This window comes from Rhinolophus sinicus, linkage group LG03, assembly GCF_036562045.2.
Source record: "Rhinolophus sinicus isolate RSC01 linkage group LG03, ASM3656204v1, whole genome shotgun sequence".
In the NCBI taxonomy this organism is placed as follows: domain Eukaryota; kingdom Metazoa; phylum Chordata; class Mammalia; order Chiroptera; family Rhinolophidae; genus Rhinolophus; species Rhinolophus sinicus.
Genome location: NC_133753.1, coordinates 73,076,462 through 73,095,243, shown reverse-complemented (window position 1 = coordinate 73,095,243; position 18,782 = coordinate 73,076,462). Strand labels below are relative to the sequence as shown.

The following is an 18,782-nucleotide window of genomic DNA, read 5'->3' as shown; positions in this document are numbered from 1 at the left end:
TACACTATTAAAACCACAGAAAGTAGAAAGATTGAAATAGTTAAGGTGAGAACAAAGTCTATTAAAATAGAAACAAATGCACAAACAAAGCTAAAAGTTAGGTAATTGAAAAGACTAATAAAGCTTATAAAGCTATAGCAAGACTGATAGGGTTGCCAGGTTTAGTAAATAAAAATACAGGATTCCAGTTAAATTTGAAAGTCAGATAAAAAATGTTAGTATAAATATTAGGCATCTTATATTTTATTTGACAACACTTAAACTGATTAAGAAAAAAAGAGAAAAATAATTACCAGAATCAACAATGGAAAAAGAGATATCACTATACATTTTACAAATATTTTTTAAAGTTTTTATTATACTATAAAAAACTTTTTTATAATTAACCTTAAATTCTAGATTAGAAAACTGATTAATTCTTAAAAAACATAACTCACCAAAACTGACACAAAAAAATTTGAAAATATGAGTAGCCCAATATCTGTTAAGGGATAGAATCTACAATTTAAAACCTCCTCCGAAGAAAACTCCAGAAGTTAATATAGAAGACTATCTTCATGACTTTTAGGTGTGCAAGAATTTTCTTAAATAAGGCACAAAAACCACTAATCATAAAGGAAAATACCTTAAAATTAAGAGTGTTTGTTCATCAAAAGACAAGAGGATGAGAAGACAAACCACTAAGTGGGAGAAATCATTTGCAATGCATATATTTGACAAAGGACTCATATCCCGAATATACAAAGAACTTCTACAAATCAGTAAGATAAACACAGGCAATGTAATTTTTTAAATGAGCAAGCTCTCACATTCTTTGCAAACCAGGATATTAAAATGGCCAATAAGCATATAAAACATTTTTCAACAGTATTAGTTCAAGGAAATGCAAATTAAAAACTGCAATAAGATACTTCTACACAGCCACTAGGGTGGCTAAAATGAGAAGTTCTGACAATATCAAGTGTTAACAAGGTATACCAACAATACCAAAACTTTCATACACTACTGATGGAAGTGATATAAATAAACACTTTGTGGGGGGGAAAACGTTTTTCTCAACACATGCTTATGTCGAGTACAACAATTCCATTTTTAGATATACATTCAACAGAAATTCGTACATATGTGTACCAAAGGTATAAATACAAAAGTTCATAGCAGATCTATTCTCAATAGCAAAAACAATGGAAATAACAAATTCCAATATCCAATAGAATGGATACAGAAGTTGTAGAATAATCACAATGGAACATTAATCATCAGTAAGAATGAAGGGACACCATTCCACACAACCACTTGGAGGAGTCTTTAAAAACATAACTTGAATAAAAGAAGCCAGACACAAAAGGGTACATAGTGATTGATTCTATTTAGATAAAGTTTTTTAAAACAAACTGGCAAAATTAATCTAAGGTGATGGAAGTTACGATAAAGGGTACATTTAGGGGGAAAAAAAGGTAGAGTCTGAGAGCTTCTGGGGTGCTGGCAACAGTCAATTTCCATGCAAGTACCATACTATTTAGATTACTATAGCTTTCTACTATAGCTTGAAATCAGGAATTGTGGTGCCTCTAACTTTGTTCTTTCTCAGAATTTCTTTAGCTATTTGGGGTTTTTTGTGGTCCCATACAAAATTTAGGATTGTTTGTTCTATTTCTGTGAAAAATTGCTATTGGAATTTTAGTAGGGATTGCATTGACTCTATAGATGGCTTTGGATAGTACTGCCATTTTAACAATATTAAATCTTCCAATCCATGAACATGGGATAACTTTCCATTTGTTTGTGTCTTCTTCAGTTTCTTTCATTTAAGTCTAGTAGTTTTCCTTGTATGGATATTTCAATTCCCTGGTTAAATTTATTCCTAAGTCTCTTATTGTTTTTGATGCTATTGTGAATGGGATAATTTTATCTATTTCTTTTTCAGATATTTCACTGTTAGTGTATAGAAATTTCTGTATGTTCATTTTTATGTCCTACAAACTCGCTAAATTTGTTGGTTGGCTCCAACTGTTTTTTCACTGAATCTTTATGGTTTTCTATATATAAGTGCATATCATCTGCAAATGACAACAATTTTATTTATTCCTCTCTGATTTAGATGCCTTTTATTTCTTTCTCTTGCCCGATTGCTCTAGCTAGTACAAGATGTATATATTTTGGTATGTTTGTGTCATTCTTCAGCAAAAATTCTACTTTAAAAAAGTCTGAAAATACCATATGTTAGTGCAAATATAAAGCAACGAGAAGCCTTATAAGCTGCTGGTGAGAGCATAAATTGGTACAATGATTCTAGAAACAGTTTGGCATATCTTATGAAAGTTGAAAGTATGCATATGGTTTGACCCAATGACTGCACTCTTAGTTACAGGTGATAATGAGATTCATGCAAATTTGCACCAGAATACATGTTCAAGAATGCTTTTACTTTTTCAGATTGTGCATATAAGTGAAATCATATAGTATTTAGCTTGATCTGTATGACTTATTTCACTTAGCATAATACCTTCTACGACCATCCATGTTGTCACAAACAGCAATATTTCACTTTTTATGGCCAGGTAATATTCCATTGTATATATGTATCACATCTTCTTTATCCATTTGTCTATCGATGGATACTAAGGTTACCTCCATAAATAATGTTGCAATAAACATAGGGATGCATATGTCTTTTCAAATTAATGTTTTGAGTTTCTTTGGATAAATTCCTGGAACAGAAGTCCTGGGTCCTTCTTTGTCCCTTGTTATAGCCTTTGTTTAAAAGTCTGTTTCGTCTGATATGACTATTGCTATCCCAGCTTTTTCTCATTTCCATTTCCATTAAATATCTTTTTCCATCCCTTTACTTTCAGTCTGGGTGTGTCTTTTGATCTGAAGTGAATCTCTTGTAGGCAGAATCTCTTATATGCAGAATCTAAAAAACAAAATAAACAAACTTGTAGATACAGAGAACACTTTAATCGTTGCCAGATGGGAGGAGGGGAGTTGGGAGGATGGATGAAACAGGAGAAAGGATTAATTGCCAGTTATAAAAACAGTCACAAGAATGTAAAGTACAGCATGGGGAATATAGTCAATAATATTGTAATAACATCATGTGGTATCAGATGGGTAACAGACTTATCAGGGTGATCACTTCATAAGTTATATAAATGCCTAATCACTATGTTGTACACTTAAAACTAATATAACATTGTATGTCAATTGTAATTGAAAAATAAAAAATTATTTAAAAAATAAATGAATAAATATGAAAAATGCTTTTACTGGTATCATACATAAAAATCACAAACTAGAAAAAAGTGTCTATTATCAGTAAGTATCTACTGATATATTGTGGTATATTCATACAATAAAAACACACAATACAAATAAATCCACAAACATAATTTTAAATAAAAGAAGCAAGTTACAAAAAAAACACACATAGCCAATTTATATAAAATTCAAAAATAGACTAAATTAAATTATATTGTCCAGAGACACATCCACATGCAGTAAAAATATATTTACTCTTATTCAAACTCAGAAACAAAATAGATGCAGAAAATAAGGAAATAATTATGCCAGAATCAGGTGAGTGGTCTCCTCTAGTGCAGGTAGAGGGTTGTGACCAGGAAGCACGTGGAGCTTCTGGATGCTGGCTATGTTCTTTCTTAACCTGGGTGGTAGTTACATGAGCATCTGTTCTATAATTGCTCATTAAACTGTATATGTAAGTTATAAGCTCTTCCTATTTAAGTGATCTATGTCACAGTTTAAAGAAAACAAAAACCAAGCCAAGAGGTGGAAGCAACCTAAATGTTCATTGAGAGACAAATGGATAAAGAAAATGTAATATACACATATAATGGAATATGATTTAGCCCTAAAGAAGGAAATCCTGTCATATACTACGACATGGATGAACCCTGAGGAAAAGAGAGGTACTGCGTGATTCCACTTATATGAAGTATCTAAAGTTGTCAAACTCTTAAAACAGAAAGTAGGACAGTGTTTGCCAGGGGCTGGGGGAAGGAGAAAATGGGGAATTGTTCAATGGATACAGAGTTTTAGTTTTGCAACATGAAAAAGTTCTAGAGATTGTTGCACAACAATGGGCATATAGTTACTACTACTGTACTATACCCTTAAAAATGGTTAAGATGGCAGGGTTTTTACCACAACTTAAAATACAAACAAAAAAAAACCTCATTTATAAACTCCACACCTCCAATGCAGACAAGCCCTTCCTAAATTGGCTCCTACCTAGCTCATCTTCCACTATTCCTGCCCTTTTTCCCTGAACTTTATGCTTCAATAATACTGAATGACTTGTAGTTCCCCAAATAGCCACCCTTTCTCTTGCCCTCTTTGTGTATGTTGCTACTTTTCTCCCCCAGAAAACCCTGTCTCAATTTGTCCAATGACAAAGTGTAAACTACCCTTGAGACCTCGGCTCAATGAAGCTGTCACTGCCTTCCCAGGACAGATTTGAGAGCTTCTCTTACCATCCCACAGCACTTACATCTCTCCATTGAGGCACTTTGCTGTTTGTGCTGTAATTATTAGCTTGTAGACTGTGATCTCCTTTTTATCACCAGGGTGTGGCATCTAGTAAGTGCCCATCAAACTATTTTTTGACTCATAAAGTGAGTGAGTGGCACTTTATCTGGAAACCCAGAACCTGAGAGGAACGGAGAAGTTTAAGATCCAGACTGATACTCGCATTGTCACTGAAAGAACTCGTGATGGAACAGAAGGCTGGGAGAGGGAGAGATTGTGCCAATCATGTTTCATATGATTATCAAGGGATTCAGACTAGATTTTTTAAACGGTCATAAAATCAGGGAGGAGTTCGAGCAACTGGAAGTATGCGCTGAAATAATGGCACATGAGGTCCCAGAACACAAAATGATGATGGAAGTAACCATCCCAGCCCTCAGATTCCTGAGTGTAACCCAGAGAACAGGGTGGCATTTTCACAAAAATGGAAAACCACCACTCCTCTGGAAACAGAGTGGAGAGCCCCAGATTCCCTCACATATTGTAATAGGACAGGGGTACGTGGGAGACTGTTCCAAGTGCTGGAACAGTCCTTTGGCTTTTTAGATTCCTGGCACACCTTAAAAGAACACAATTCTGGTTCACAAACTCTTGGAAGAAGTAAGTGATGTTAGGGGCTAATAAACTAACTTTGTGGACTTACTATGCCTGATACTTTACCAAAAAAATAATAATAATAATAATCTCTTATTTAATCCCCACCATCTGATGCCCATTTTACAGATGAGTGGGGAGGGGGCTAAGAGACATGACAAAACTTGCCCCATACCAGGATTCCAATGCTGTCTGATTCCAGAGCTCTTAACTATTGATCCACCTAGCTCCCAAATGTGTGGAATAAGGCTTCTGTAAGGAAAGGACAACCCTTCCCTAAGCCTTGATAATGTGATCTTTGCATGTAATTCGCAGATATTTGCCCTGGGATATCCACTCCTCTCTTCTCTTCATGATACTCCTCTTACAAGCACTGAAAAATCAATCCTTCACAAGAGATCTTTGTGCTTAGATTCCTCCACCGTGGCAGCCTCAACAGACCAACCAAATGTTCAAAACTATATCAATCACATACAGCACCTAGGAGGAGAAAGTTATTCCTGGATGGTTGTCTTAAGAGGTAAGGAATAAGGAGCAACTGAAAGGTAGAATCATTACCCAGGAAAATATTGATTTCAGATCCTAGAGGGCTAAATGACCAGTCCTGAGTAGCACCCCCTCAATTAATTGAAATCACAGATGGGAGAGCATAAAATATGCGTTGGGGCTGGGCGCTCTGACTCTTGCCATGCTGGCTCAGAGCCGCTGCTTGACTCATTCTTGGCAGCAACCACAAATCAAACAAGTTTCATGTAGGCACATGAAAAGGACAGTTGGTCCAAAAGCTCACCAGATATGAGACGATTGCCATTAATAGATTTGATTCTAAGATGCACAGAACTATCGGTTGCTGGCCTAGATGATGTGTTTTGCTGGTAGAGAGACTGGCTGTATCACAAGGTTTATGAAAGAAGCATCCCAGATTTAAGGGATTTTACCCAAATCTATGGCAAATGGATGGCTTGAGGACTGCTTCGAATGACTACTGAGTAAATGGAGAGGCTGGTGAAAGGAGAAGAGACAGAACAGGGAACAACACAAAGCCACTGTTGTCAGATCTGCAGTGAGCCTACAACAGAAGCGAGAAAGCAAAACAAGAAGCTGTCCCTGCCATCTCTCACACCTGAGACACTGAAATTCAACTCCCCTCAACCTTTTACTGCCCTGGCTACTTTCTTCACTACCACCTTCATGCAGGAGCACAATTAAAACAAAAAGAGACCCAGGGAAGCATACTGGAGAGAGCCCAGAAGTCCTATAATTAAAGACTAAAGTACAGTGAAGATCAGAAGCAAAGCAAAAATTTCAAGTAAAGCTAAATATTAGAGAACTACAAATGGACTCCAGCTAAAGTACAGAAAAAAAACAAATTTTCCAGTCCCTATCCTATACAATCTCATTGGGAAGCCCTCTTTATACATAAAACAAGGTGTCTGGTATTCAGCTACCTAAGTGCCAAAATAAAATTGGGGGGTAAATACCATGAAAAAGAAATAGAATGCATTGTTTCTACACTACTAAAAAGAGAAAGGGAAATCTTTAGAAACTCAATCACTTACAAAAGCAGACAGAAAAGGAGGAGAAAATACAGACTATAATGCAAGTTAGTATAAATAATTTCGAACATAACAGCAGTTAAACAAATTGTAAATGAACTCTACACATAAGTTAAAAGACAAATATCAGATTTGGTGAACAAATCCAGCTAAATATTTACTTACTCATAAGAATGTTAAAACGTTGGCAATAAAGCGATGAAAAAAAGATACACTCAATAGTTTAGTGGCTACCAGAGGGTAACGGGGAAGGGGTGTTAGATGAGGGTAAACAGGGTCAAATATATGGTGATGGAAGGAAAACTGACTCTGGGTGGTGAACACACAAGGTGATATGTAGCTGATGTATTACAGAATCGTACACTTGAAACCTATTGTAATTTTACTAACCATTGTCACCCAAATAAATTTTAACTAAACAAAATAAAAAGACACACTCAGTAGACACAGACCAAAATAGACTTGATGAGATTATAGTAAAATCACACAATTGGAATATTTTCCATATATTAAGATAAAAGTTAGAAATCTCTAGGAAAACACAATTCTAAATATGCCTATATATAAAATCAATAATTTTATGTATATATACTAGAAAAAGAAGATAAAATTAAACCCAAAGTAAGCAGAAGAAATAAAATAATAACAACAAAAAGCAAGAATTAGAAAATAGAAAAACAACAGAGAAAATAATGAAGCCAAAGCAGGTTATTTCAGAAGATCAATACAACTGATAAATCTCTAGCCAGCTGATCAGGAAAAAAAAGAGAGATAACCCAAATTACCAATATCAGCAATGAGAGAAGCAACATCACTACACATGCTACAGATATTAAAAAGGATAATAAAGGAATATTATGAATAACTTCATGCCTGTAAGTTTGGCAAATTAGGTGAATGAACAAATTCCTTGAAAGACAAAAACTATCAAACTCACTCAATAACAAATGTGTTCTTTAGAATCCTATGTCATGTAGTTATGAATCTTCCTTCAAACAAAGCTCCAGACCCAGAAAGCTCCACTGGTGAATTCTACCAAACATTGAAGGAAAAAAATAATACCAATTCTACTAAACCTTCTTTAAAAATAGAAGAGAAAGGCTCGTTTGAGCCCAGTATTACCCTGATACCAAAACCAGACAAACACATTACAACAAAAGGAAACAACAGACAAATAGCCCTTGTGAACATTGTATTAATTATCTATTGCTGCATAACAATTACCCTAAAATTTAATGATGTAAAACCCACCATTTCTGTGATTCAGGAATCCAAGTGGAACTTAGCTAAGTGTTCCTGGTTCAATTTCACCCGTGAGACTTAGTCAAGCTGTTTACTAGAGCTGCAGTTTCACCTAAAGACTTCACTGGGGCTACAGGATCCACCTGGAAGCTTACTCCTGTGGTTGTTGATGGGGCTTAGTTCCTAATAGGCTGTGGAACTGCGGGCCTCAATCAAACACCACACCCACCATGCCATGTAGGGCACTCCATAGAGTTATGTACAATATGCCACCTTGCTTCTCCCAACACACACACACACACACACACACACACACACACACACACACACATTGCATTTTGAGAGAGGGAGGGAGGAAACGAGAGAGGGAAGGAGAGAGGGAGGGAGGAAGTCCTGAAAATAGAAGCTACATTCTTTTAGCAACTTATTCTTGAAAGTGGCATTCTATCACTTCTATAATATTCTATTAATTAGAAGTGAGTCAGTCAGTCTAGTCCACAGAGGAGGAGATTACATAACAGCATAAGTACCAGGAGGCAGGGGTCATAGAGGGCCATCTTACAGGCTGCCCATTGCAATAACAGATGCAAAAATTCTTTTAAAGTTTTTAGAAAATCAAATATAGCAACATAGAGAAGGATAATGTATCATGACCCAATGGAGTTTATCCTAGGATTGTAAAGTTAAACATTCAAAAACCAATTCATGTAACTCATCATGTTAACAGACTAAAAATAGAAAACTATGTGATCATCTCAATCAATGCAGAAAAATTCTTTAATAAAATCCAACATCCATTCATGATTTAAAAAGAAAAACTCAGCAAAGAACAGAAGGCAACTTCTTCAACCTGATAAAGAGCATCTACAAGTCCCTATACCTAACATCATACATAATGGTAAAAGACTTAAATTTGGAAATGAAGCAAGAATGTCGTTCTCACCATTTGTATTCAACATTATACTGCAGGACCTAGCAAGCACAATAAGGCAAGAAGAAATGACAGCTATAGAAATTGGAAAGACAAAAGTAAAACTTTCTTTATTTGCAAGTAACGTAATCATCTATGTAGAAAATCCTAAGGAATCTACCAAAAAAGCTATTAAAATAATGAGTTTAGCAAGTTTACACATTAGAAGATGAATACATAAAATCCTATTGTGTTTTATATGCAAATAAAATCAGACATTAAATTTTAAAACATTTATGATATGTTTACAAAAAAGTTACATAAAAATATATGTCCATTTATATAACATTCTTGAAATGAGAAAAAATTATAGAAAAGAGATTAATGGTTGCAAGGGGGTTAGGGATGTGGTAGAGGAGCACAGTGGGGTGTGTGGTAATAAAAGAGCAGCACGAGGGTTCTTCATGATAGGACTGCAGTACCTTGTGACTCTTGTGAACAATACATGATCCCACACGTGATAAAATCGCATGGAACTAAATACCACACACACACACACACACACACTGATGAAGTCTAAAAAAGATTGGTAAATTATATCAATGTGAGTTTCCTGGTTGTAATAATGCTATAGTTTTGCAAGGTGTTACCATTGGAGGAATCTGGGCGAAGGGTACATAGGATCTCTCTGTAATATTTCTTACAACTGTATGTAAACCTACAATTATCTCAAAGTAAAAGCTTTAATTAAAAAAAATAGTTCTGGTTGCTACTTGTTACCATGGCTACAGAATAATCAGCCTTTTTCTAGGAGTGTGAAGACATTTTTATTTTCAGCTTGAATTTCTGTGTACCGTCATCCTCTGGGCGGCAGGGGCGAGACTTGGAGTGGGGCTTATTACTACCACCACCCACTTTTAAGTGTTACCAGCATATCATTGAGAACTATCTGTAAACCAGATGTAAAGATATTCTTTCTCAATCAACTGGCTGTTAGTACCTCTTTTAGTGGTAGAAGGGACCAGATGCAGCAACTTGTCTATTACTTAAGAAGGGATATCTTGGTTTGAGATCACTGACCCGTCAAATGTTTCACTAATAATGATGACCCATGAATTTTGTGGGACTTATTCCAACATTCTGCCCCTCTTGCATCTGATCAAACTGTCTAAAGTAGTTGCTAATTCTTGACCCCCAGGTCCAAACAACATAACATCATCAATGTAATGGACCAGTATGATGTCCTACAAAGTAGAGATGATCAAGGTCCCTGCAATAGTTGTTGAAATGACCCTGAGTGATGGTATATTGGTGGCCCTGCCAAGCATTCCCCAGGACACCTGCAGGAGATCTGTTGTATTTGCTCCAGCAATAAAACTACACTAGGAAGAGCAGCTGCAATTAGTCACCACCTGATTAAATTTACAGTAATCTACTGTAATTCTCCAAGATCCATCTGTCTTCTGCACAAACCAAATAGGTGAGCTGAATGGGAATGTGGTAGGAATCATTACTCCTGCATCATTCAGTAATTGAGTGGTTGCACTAATCTCCGAATTTCTCCATGAAGATAATATTGATCTCAGTTTACTATTTTGGTAGATAGAAGCAATTCTGCTGGCTTCCATTTGTCCTTTTCTACCATAATAGACCTCACTCCATGAGTCAGGCAACCACTGTAGGAATTCTGCCAGTTTTTTAATATGTCTATTCTACCTCTGCCTTCTGGAACTGGGGAAATAGTCAAACGTTGGTTTGCAAATCACTATGAGAGGAACCCATGCCAAAACCTAGCTGACCACCTCTATAAGCCCATTCTCTGACTGGTGATTCACAGAGGCATTTGGGATCTTTAGAAATTAGTATCAAGTCAGAGCCAGTGCCCAGTAACCAAACAAAAAGACCTACTATTTCTCAGATTTTTTTTCTCTAATTTACAGTCACTCTGGGAGACAGCCACAGGCAGCCTTGGGGAAGGCAAGGAGGAAGATGTACAGTACAGATTTTTAACTATGTAGCAAGGACCTTCCTCAAGGGCACTTATTCCTCTGCTTTCAAGAAGCTCTGGGTCAGTGAGTGAGCTCAAGTCTGGGAATTAGTTGAGGTACCTGGTGATATTCAAGACCTCTGGTCACTAGCTCTAGAATGCTTCCACTTATACAAATGAATTATGACTTTAGTAGGTGGCCCATCTATTTCAGTTCTAGGGACACCATGAACAATTAGCCAAAGTCAAAGACCTCTATTTGTCAAACTACCTTGACTTCTGCCTCAACTCTGACACCCATGACTGTAACCAAGCCCGCCTTATCTCTGGTAGCCTGGCTTCTCCCACCCTGGGATCCTATCATCACCTTGGAACTCAGGGATCCCAGTTCAGCAACAGCAGTTCCCACAGTCATTCCAGGTCTACAGCAAATGGCCACTACAGCCTCTTCAAAGATGCCAGTGGTCCCTCGCCCCAGCGTATTTTTCACAGCTTTGGTTGAAGTTGTGTTCTCTGCACTCTCCTGAGACACACTTAGGGAGTGAGTACACCAGTCTCACATAATAAACCCACTCTACCTTCTGATTTCCCTAAACATTGGATACCTTCTACCACAGTATACCAAAGAAGGTCTGACGTCTCAACTTCACTTAGTAAAAGCCACCTTTGGGTCTATATTTCAATTCAACCAACTAGGCAAATAGTTAAAGCCACTTCAGTATGATTGGTCTAATACACTGACATTAGAATCTCTGCTTAATTCATCCCATCATCCAGGCCCAACATTACTACGTTCCTTCTAACCTACACCAACACCTTTAAGATCCATTCTCATTCATGCTTCTGTTTATATAAATTAGCAAAAATATTGCAATTATTTTGGTATATACTGCAATTCCTCATGGGTCACACTTACTTCTGGGACCTACTGGGACTTGAGTCTGGTTATAGATCTAGAAGCAATGAAAGGGCAGGGGTCAGCAGTCCCCTGCAAAAGAACTACCTCAGAGGATCCCATTACAGACTCTTCAGGCCAGGGAAGACTAACCTCCTCAGACTGAGGAAGATGGGCTGCTGTTACTGGCAAAGGCAGATTGAAGGAATTTACCAGTTCAAGGTTTCAGTTTCATCAGAATCTGCCCAAATATATTCCCATCTCAATTTTCACCATCTCAATTAATACCTTAACTTTATATAAGAAACCCTCCCAGGCTGGGAATTCAAAATGCATTGCAAGCCACTGACAGGATTAGATATTGGTTTGGTTTTTAGAAATCTCAGACATGAGGTTACATGAGATAAGAGTTTCTTTTATGTCAGTCATAGATTTCTGTATCCTTACTTAGACCATAAGCTTAAAATGTAAAGTCCAAAGCTCATCATTTTCTTTTCCTAAGTTCTTTAGTGCACTTGGAAGTAATTAACCCCATTAAACTCCTTATTTCCACTAACACAGTGATTCCCTGAAAATAAGACGTAGCCAGACAATCAGCTCTAATGTGTTTCTTGGAGCAAAAATTAATATAAGATCTGGTCTTATTTTACTATAAGACCCGGTATAATATAATATAATAAATGTAATAATATAATATAATATAATATAATATAATATAATATAATATAATATAATATAATACCAGGTCTTATTCTACTATAAGACCCGGTCTTATGTGAGACTGGGTTTTATATTAATTTTTGCTCCAAAAGACGCATTAGAGCTGATTGTCTGGCTAGGTTTTACTTTCGGGGATACACAGCACGTTCTAGGGCAACAAATAGTTGGTCACCTAACGTCTTGCCTGTGATGACAGATATCTACAGGTAATAATATAAGTAACAGTTATGCCATAAATGACCACTTATAACTGATATTCTTAACCACTTACAACATGGTAAGTAATACCTTTAAATATATTCAAATTAGAGAACCAATAGCAGATAACCCATACCAGTTTATAGAACCGAAGTTTAGATTCCCCTGGACCCCATTCCAGTGCCAATACCTCTGTTTAGAGCTCAATCAGGAAAGCAGAGCCACTGTGAGTGATGAAAATAAGGAATTTATTATAATGACTGTATCTTATAAAACTGTGGGAACTGGTGAAGAAATCCTCTCTAGATCCTTCTTCTTGTTGATTTCTTTTGTTTTATTTTCACCAGGAAAGCAGGATGACATATGGAAAGATCACATGATTAGAGTCAAACTGTTACGTATTAGACAACTAGTTCTGATATTTATTGGCTATGAAATCTTGTCCAGTTACCAAAGTTCTCTGAGCCTCAGTTTCCTCATCTGTAAAATAGAAACAATACTTTTCAGGACTGATGTGAGGGTGAGTGAGATAAAGCACATATGTGTAATGTGCCACTGGTTAGAATATTTCATTGATGCACAATATTTCACATTTTAACCTCTTTACAACAGGAATGAATCCTGTAATCAATGGCATGTTATTGTCTAATTGAGAACATTTTTTTTTCCTTTCTCACTACACATAAAATAACGACAGCCCAGAGTAATATCTCAAATAATGACAAGTGCAGATATCATTTTATTATCAAACCAAATGTGACTCTCCATGCGTAAGTGGAAAACCCCAACAGCCCCTAGAGAACACAAGCATTCTCCTTTATACATGCCATTTCTTTCTCTATTCATTGCACTAACCCTTCACCCCACACCCCTTATTATTCAGATTAGTGGAATGGGAAAAGTATGAGTTTCAGAATCTGACATATTACATTTTGGATCTTGCTGTTATGTGAAATTCCGAGCTTCAGTTGAGTGCTGCATATTTGTATATAATAATACTGACCCAGGAGGACTGTTAAAAAGATTAAGTGATATGATCTATGTAAAGTCATATCGGTGCCAAACATACTGGGGGTATTTAATATCTAATCTCCTACTGATTATTTGGATTGAAGGAAGGGCTGATCTTCTAGGTGGGGGTAGGGGGCAAACTATGGTCCTCGGGACAAATTGGTCCACTCCCTGCTTTTGTAAATTAAGTTTTATTGGAACACAGTCATACTCATTTGTTTACATTTTGTCTATGTCTGCGTTTGTGCTATAACAGCAGAACTGAGTAGCTGCCACAGAGTCAGGATGGCTCGGAAGGCTGAAAATACCTACAAACTGGCTATTTACAGAAAGTTGGCTGACCCCTGCTCTAGACCCCTACAGCATCTAAAAATACCCCCACCTCCAATATGCTCTGCTATTAGGCCTCTAGAGAGCTGCATTAGATGAGAAAGATGCATTCCTCATCCTAGAAGCCAGGACTCCTGGGCTCTGACCACAGCTTCAACACCAGCAGAGCAGAGAGGACAGCTGTGAGAATCTCTGATGAGGAAGATAAGCCAGGCCAGAGTGAAAGACAAAAATGTAGTTTCTGTGGTTTCCAGCCCTCCCCCCTTTCCTCTACTTCTGGGATTATAAAAGCGGGGGGTGACAGAAGAAGCTTACCACAGGCAGCATTGCTGGCAAAATGCAGGCCCTATTCCTTTGGTTGGTCTTTCTCTTGCCTGCTGAAGCTGGAGCTGGTAAGTCTAGGGTGTAACTCCCTGTCCTCTGGGTCCCCAGCTCCTATTCCAAACTTACTGACCTGCGTCAAAGAAGACCCTAAAATGAGACTGCAAGAGCCCACTGTGAGTGTTCCACAGGGGAAATCTCTAGCTGGAAGAATTGTACTCTTTCCCAGCAGTTAATAACAGGTTCCCAGGAACGAGAAATCTTGGGTGGAGAAAGAATCAGAAAACTGGCTTTGGAAGTACCCCTTAACCTGCTTTCCTCAAAATATCCACAATTTTGTTTCCTGGCCATTCTCTGACCTTGGCTTCGTGTGGAGGAGGTTGGGATGAGAAAATGAAGAAATGTTTAAATGACAACTCAGAATCAAGACGAGCCATTGTGTTCTGAAAAGTAAGATGAGAGCTGACGGGGGGGTTGGGGTAGAGAAATCCGATAAAAGGGATACATGGAGAGGCTGAGGTACATTAGAGGTAAGGGTGAGGCTGGGGGAGGGGGGGTCCCTCAGCTTTCACCTCATCTTCCTCATGAATGCCCAGTGCTCTGCCTGAAGGCTCAGTGAGTCTACATTTGGGAACCTGGGGTTCTCTGTTTCAGGTGAGATTATCGGTGGCGTTGAATCCAAGCCACACTCCCGCCCCTACATGGCCCATCTAGAAATCATCGGTGAACAGGGTGTTGTTGGCAACTGTGGTGGGTTTCTGATAAGCCGAAAATTTGTGGTGACAGCTGCTCACTGTAAAGGAAGGTAAGAAAATTGACCTTGTTCTCTTTTCATGTGAGGAGTTATAGGAACCAGAGTTATACACAACTTTGAAGTGGCCTGAGGAGAGATTTTTGTGCCCTGCTCATCTCAGATGATCAGCGATCTATAGTGGGAGGAACCAGGCGTGTTTATTGGTCATCTCCATCTCTATCTCCAAAGGTCATCTCTGACCTTTATTAGCCCAGGTCAAGGCAGGCCAACACTGCACCTCTCATCCTGGTGCCAGCACAGCTCTCTCAGTCTGCGTCTGCCAGGGCCTGGCCTTTCCTGAAATGGTTGTGATCCCTTGGGGGGACTTCTGTCCTGAGTAAGATCTGAGTTCTTCAGGTAGCTCTGCACTGGTGAAGAGGGCCTAATGTCCCTTTGTTCACAATGGGCCCTTCTCAGGAGACCAGCACCTTTTCCTGACTCTCTTTTCCCTCTCAACAGAAAAATTACTGTCACTCTTGGAGCTCATGACATGAAACAGGAAGAATCCACATGGCAGAAGCTAGAAGTCACAAAACAAATCATTCATCCGCAATACAACTCTTTCACCAATCTCAATGATATCATGTTACTGAAGGTGCCATTCTCTTTCTTGCACTTCTCAATCCCCCCTTCTTTAGCCCTTTTCCTGACCTGTACCTTTCTCATTCTCGTTCTTCCTACCCACTTCCTCGGGGATCACCCAGCCACTCCATGTCATCACCAGCCCATTGGGGAGAAACCCTTGGCCCTGACCAGGGAGCATCTATCACACCACACCCCTCACTTTCCCTGGGACTGGCAGTCCATCTACTCTCCCTCCCTCATAGCTAAAAGCGAAAGCCAAGCTGACCCATGCTGTGGGAACAGTACCCCTGCCCACCCGGTCTACTTTTATTCAACCTGGGAGAGTGTGCCGGGCCACTGGCTGGGGGAGAACAGGAGTGCAAAAGCCAGTGTCAGACACTCTGAGAGAGGTGAAGCTGAGACTCATGAATGCCAAAGCCTGCAAGTGCTTTCTGTTTTACAACCATAACCTACAAATCTGTGTGGGCAACCCCAGGAAGAGAAACTCAGCATACAAGGTACCACACCCTATATTTCTTCCTCACAACAAGTCCCTGGGAGACAGCGTCCTCCTGGGAGGGAGTGGGGGGGGGGTCAGGAAGTCCCCTAATATGGTGACTGGTGTCTGCATTATTGGTTTCTAGGACTATGGGAAATGGAATCCCCCTTCTGGGTTCCATCGTCCCACACCCAAGTCCTGCCTCTACCCCTCTCATCTAGTCTGCTGTGCAGGGCTCCAGGACAGAGAAAGGAAGAAGCTGGAGGGGGACAGGATCTGGAGTGGTGGTTCTATGTCAGAGAGAGAAATAAGACGTTAAATCCCTAACTTACGACTCCATGAGGAAGCAAGAGTCCTGGCCTGATTCTGGGGTAACTGGGGGCTAGCCAGGGTGCTGACAGAACCACGGTGAGGTGAAGTAGGGAAACAACGATGACCCTGCTCATGATCTGCTTTCTCTGACCTACAGGGGGACTCTGGGGGCCCCCTTATTTGTGCTGGGGTGGCCCAAGGAATCGTGTCATATGGACGTGAAGATGCAAAGCCTCCTGCTGTCTTCACTCGAATCTCCCCATATGTGCCCTGGATTAATAAAATCTTAAAGAGCAAGTAGCCACAGCAGCCTGGCCAGCCTCATGGAGAATCCCAAAGCCAGAGCCCTCCCAAGGTAGCCCCTGGGTTCCATGGGAGCCTGGCCCCCGCCTGAGTCCCGGGAGGCTCCCAGAGGCGCACGAACCCCCTGCTGATTGTACCCCCAGCAAACTTCAATAAAGATGCAGCCTCCAGCGTGTGTGCACGAGACTCTTCCCTCTCCCTCAAAGCTCCCCCAGAGCTGGTCTGCTCCACGAGAAGTTCAGGTCCTCTCTGAAGAACGGCACTGGGTTCCTGTCTTGCCAGATGAATAATCTTACCCACCAGTTTTCCTGTACATTGTATGGTGTTATGGGTTATTGAAGAAAAATATTTTAATCTGAATAATAGGATTTAACATCCAGAATAATACTGGCGCAGATTTACCTTCTTTCTCCCCTGTCCCCTTCTTCATCCTCCTCCTCCCCCACCCCCACCCCTTCTCCTCTATCTTCTCATCTTCCCTGGAACCCTGTGCCTCAGTCACTGCAATTCGGGGCGCACATGCACCATAGCAAATTCCCCAGGACTGTTTCAGGAGACGCCCCAGGCCTGAGCTAGTGATATCTTGTGTCCTTACACCCAGCTCAGCCCCATGATCATCCCCCTCAGTAGTGTTTCTACAGCTACAGCAGCATCTGCCACGTGGGAAAGAAGAACATTTCCCAAGCACAGCACTCAGGATAGGCGGATGGGGGAGGGAGGGCTGCCCCTGGACGTCCTCAGGGCGGGGCTGCTGCAGCAGTCACAGGGGGCTACATACGGGCTCGGCCATTCTAGCCCAGGACAGGGCTCCACAAGAGCATCAGAGCCACCCAAATTCAATGTGCATCTTCCTTCAGAAATGACACAATACCTCCAAGTATTCCAGGAAAGGAACACCTGAGTTGGGCCAAGTTCTCTAAAATTTCCTCCTCCAACTTACCTGCAACACTCTGCATCCCGTACGCACCAGGATCTGAACTGGATGAGTACACTGACAGCGGTATACACCCAAAGACAAGGGAAACAGGGCATGACCTCCAACTACGTCTCAGGAGCCTGCAGGTAAAGGGTGCCCTTACAGGTCCCACCATGGTCTCTAAGAAGCCTTAGAAGATAGGGTTGGCCTGTGCAAGAAAGAGCGGCTACTGTTGGTCCAAGATCAGGGACCCAGCACCTCCACCTTCCCCACTGCCTGCCAGCCCACAGATCTGAGCTTCCAGCTTTCCTACCAATCGATACAGATGTAAAATAAAGTGTAATATATAAAACTGATTGTAAATTCTGACTACGCAACAAATAAGCACATGTGCAAAAAAAAAGAAAAAAAAAGAGAAAGAAACTTGGAAGATCTCAAAAAGATCTTTTTCCAGCATATGCTGGAATCATAATAAAAGCATTTTTTTTGTCCTAACTCTTGTTTTATATTTGTATAATTAAATAAGAATTTTTCAATGTGATATACAAGAGGCAGAGACACTACGTGTAATGTTTGTCTAGGAAACCAGAGCACACACTGAATTGAAGCTAAAGCCCCATCTGCTCTTGACCCCCAGACCCTAAGGACAGCACATCCAAGGGCATCCCTTCTTCCCTGGAAGCTAGGCAACTGGAGATGTGGGAGAGCAGTCAGCGTGTCCTGCCAGCCTGGCCCCCAAGCAGTAGCAGGGCCAGTGGAGACTGCAGGCCGCTGAGCTGAGCCTGCAGGCAGAAGTGGACCACAAGGGGTTAACAGGCACTGACTCCAGCACAGCCACCGCTGCAGACCAAGCAAGCATCACATGGATCCCTACCATGGAAAAAGCCGTTGGTGGCCCAGCCACCCAGAGAAGATAAGTGCATCATCAATTAGTACAGTGTTAGTTCTGCCATGCGGAGGGGCGGGCCCATGGACCATGGAGTGTGTCCTCCTGACCAACACCAGGAGTGATAAGAAAGTCTCAGCATCACCTGGTCAGCAGGAGAAACCATCCCGAGAAGAGGGCTTTGCCCAAACTCATGG

General features: G+C 40.1%; 1 protein-coding gene and 1 long non-coding RNA gene across 2 annotated transcripts in view; one reads left to right on the top strand and one right to left on the bottom strand.

Annotated features, from left to right (window-relative positions):
- Nucleotides 1-478: 478 nt before the first annotated feature.
- The window catches only part of LOC141570610 (uncharacterized), a 43,053-nt gene continuing 24,749 nt past the window's right edge, over nucleotides 479-18,782 (bottom strand). The window contains exon 4 of the long non-coding RNA XR_012494809.1: nucleotides 479-2,917. This is a non-coding gene — a long non-coding RNA (uncharacterized LOC141570610). The remainder of the gene's footprint in view (nucleotides 2,918-18,782) is intronic.
- LOC109436090 (mast cell protease 4) lies at nucleotides 13,417-16,940 on the top strand. The gene is made up of 6 exons (XM_019714371.2): nucleotides 13,417-13,420; nucleotides 14,312-14,383; nucleotides 14,967-15,117; nucleotides 15,565-15,700; nucleotides 15,933-16,187; nucleotides 16,638-16,940. The coding sequence occupies exons 1-6, from the start codon at nucleotides 13,417-13,419 to the stop codon at nucleotides 16,779-16,781; spliced, it is 762 nt and encodes a 253-aa protein (XP_019569930.2). The 3' UTR covers nucleotides 16,782-16,940.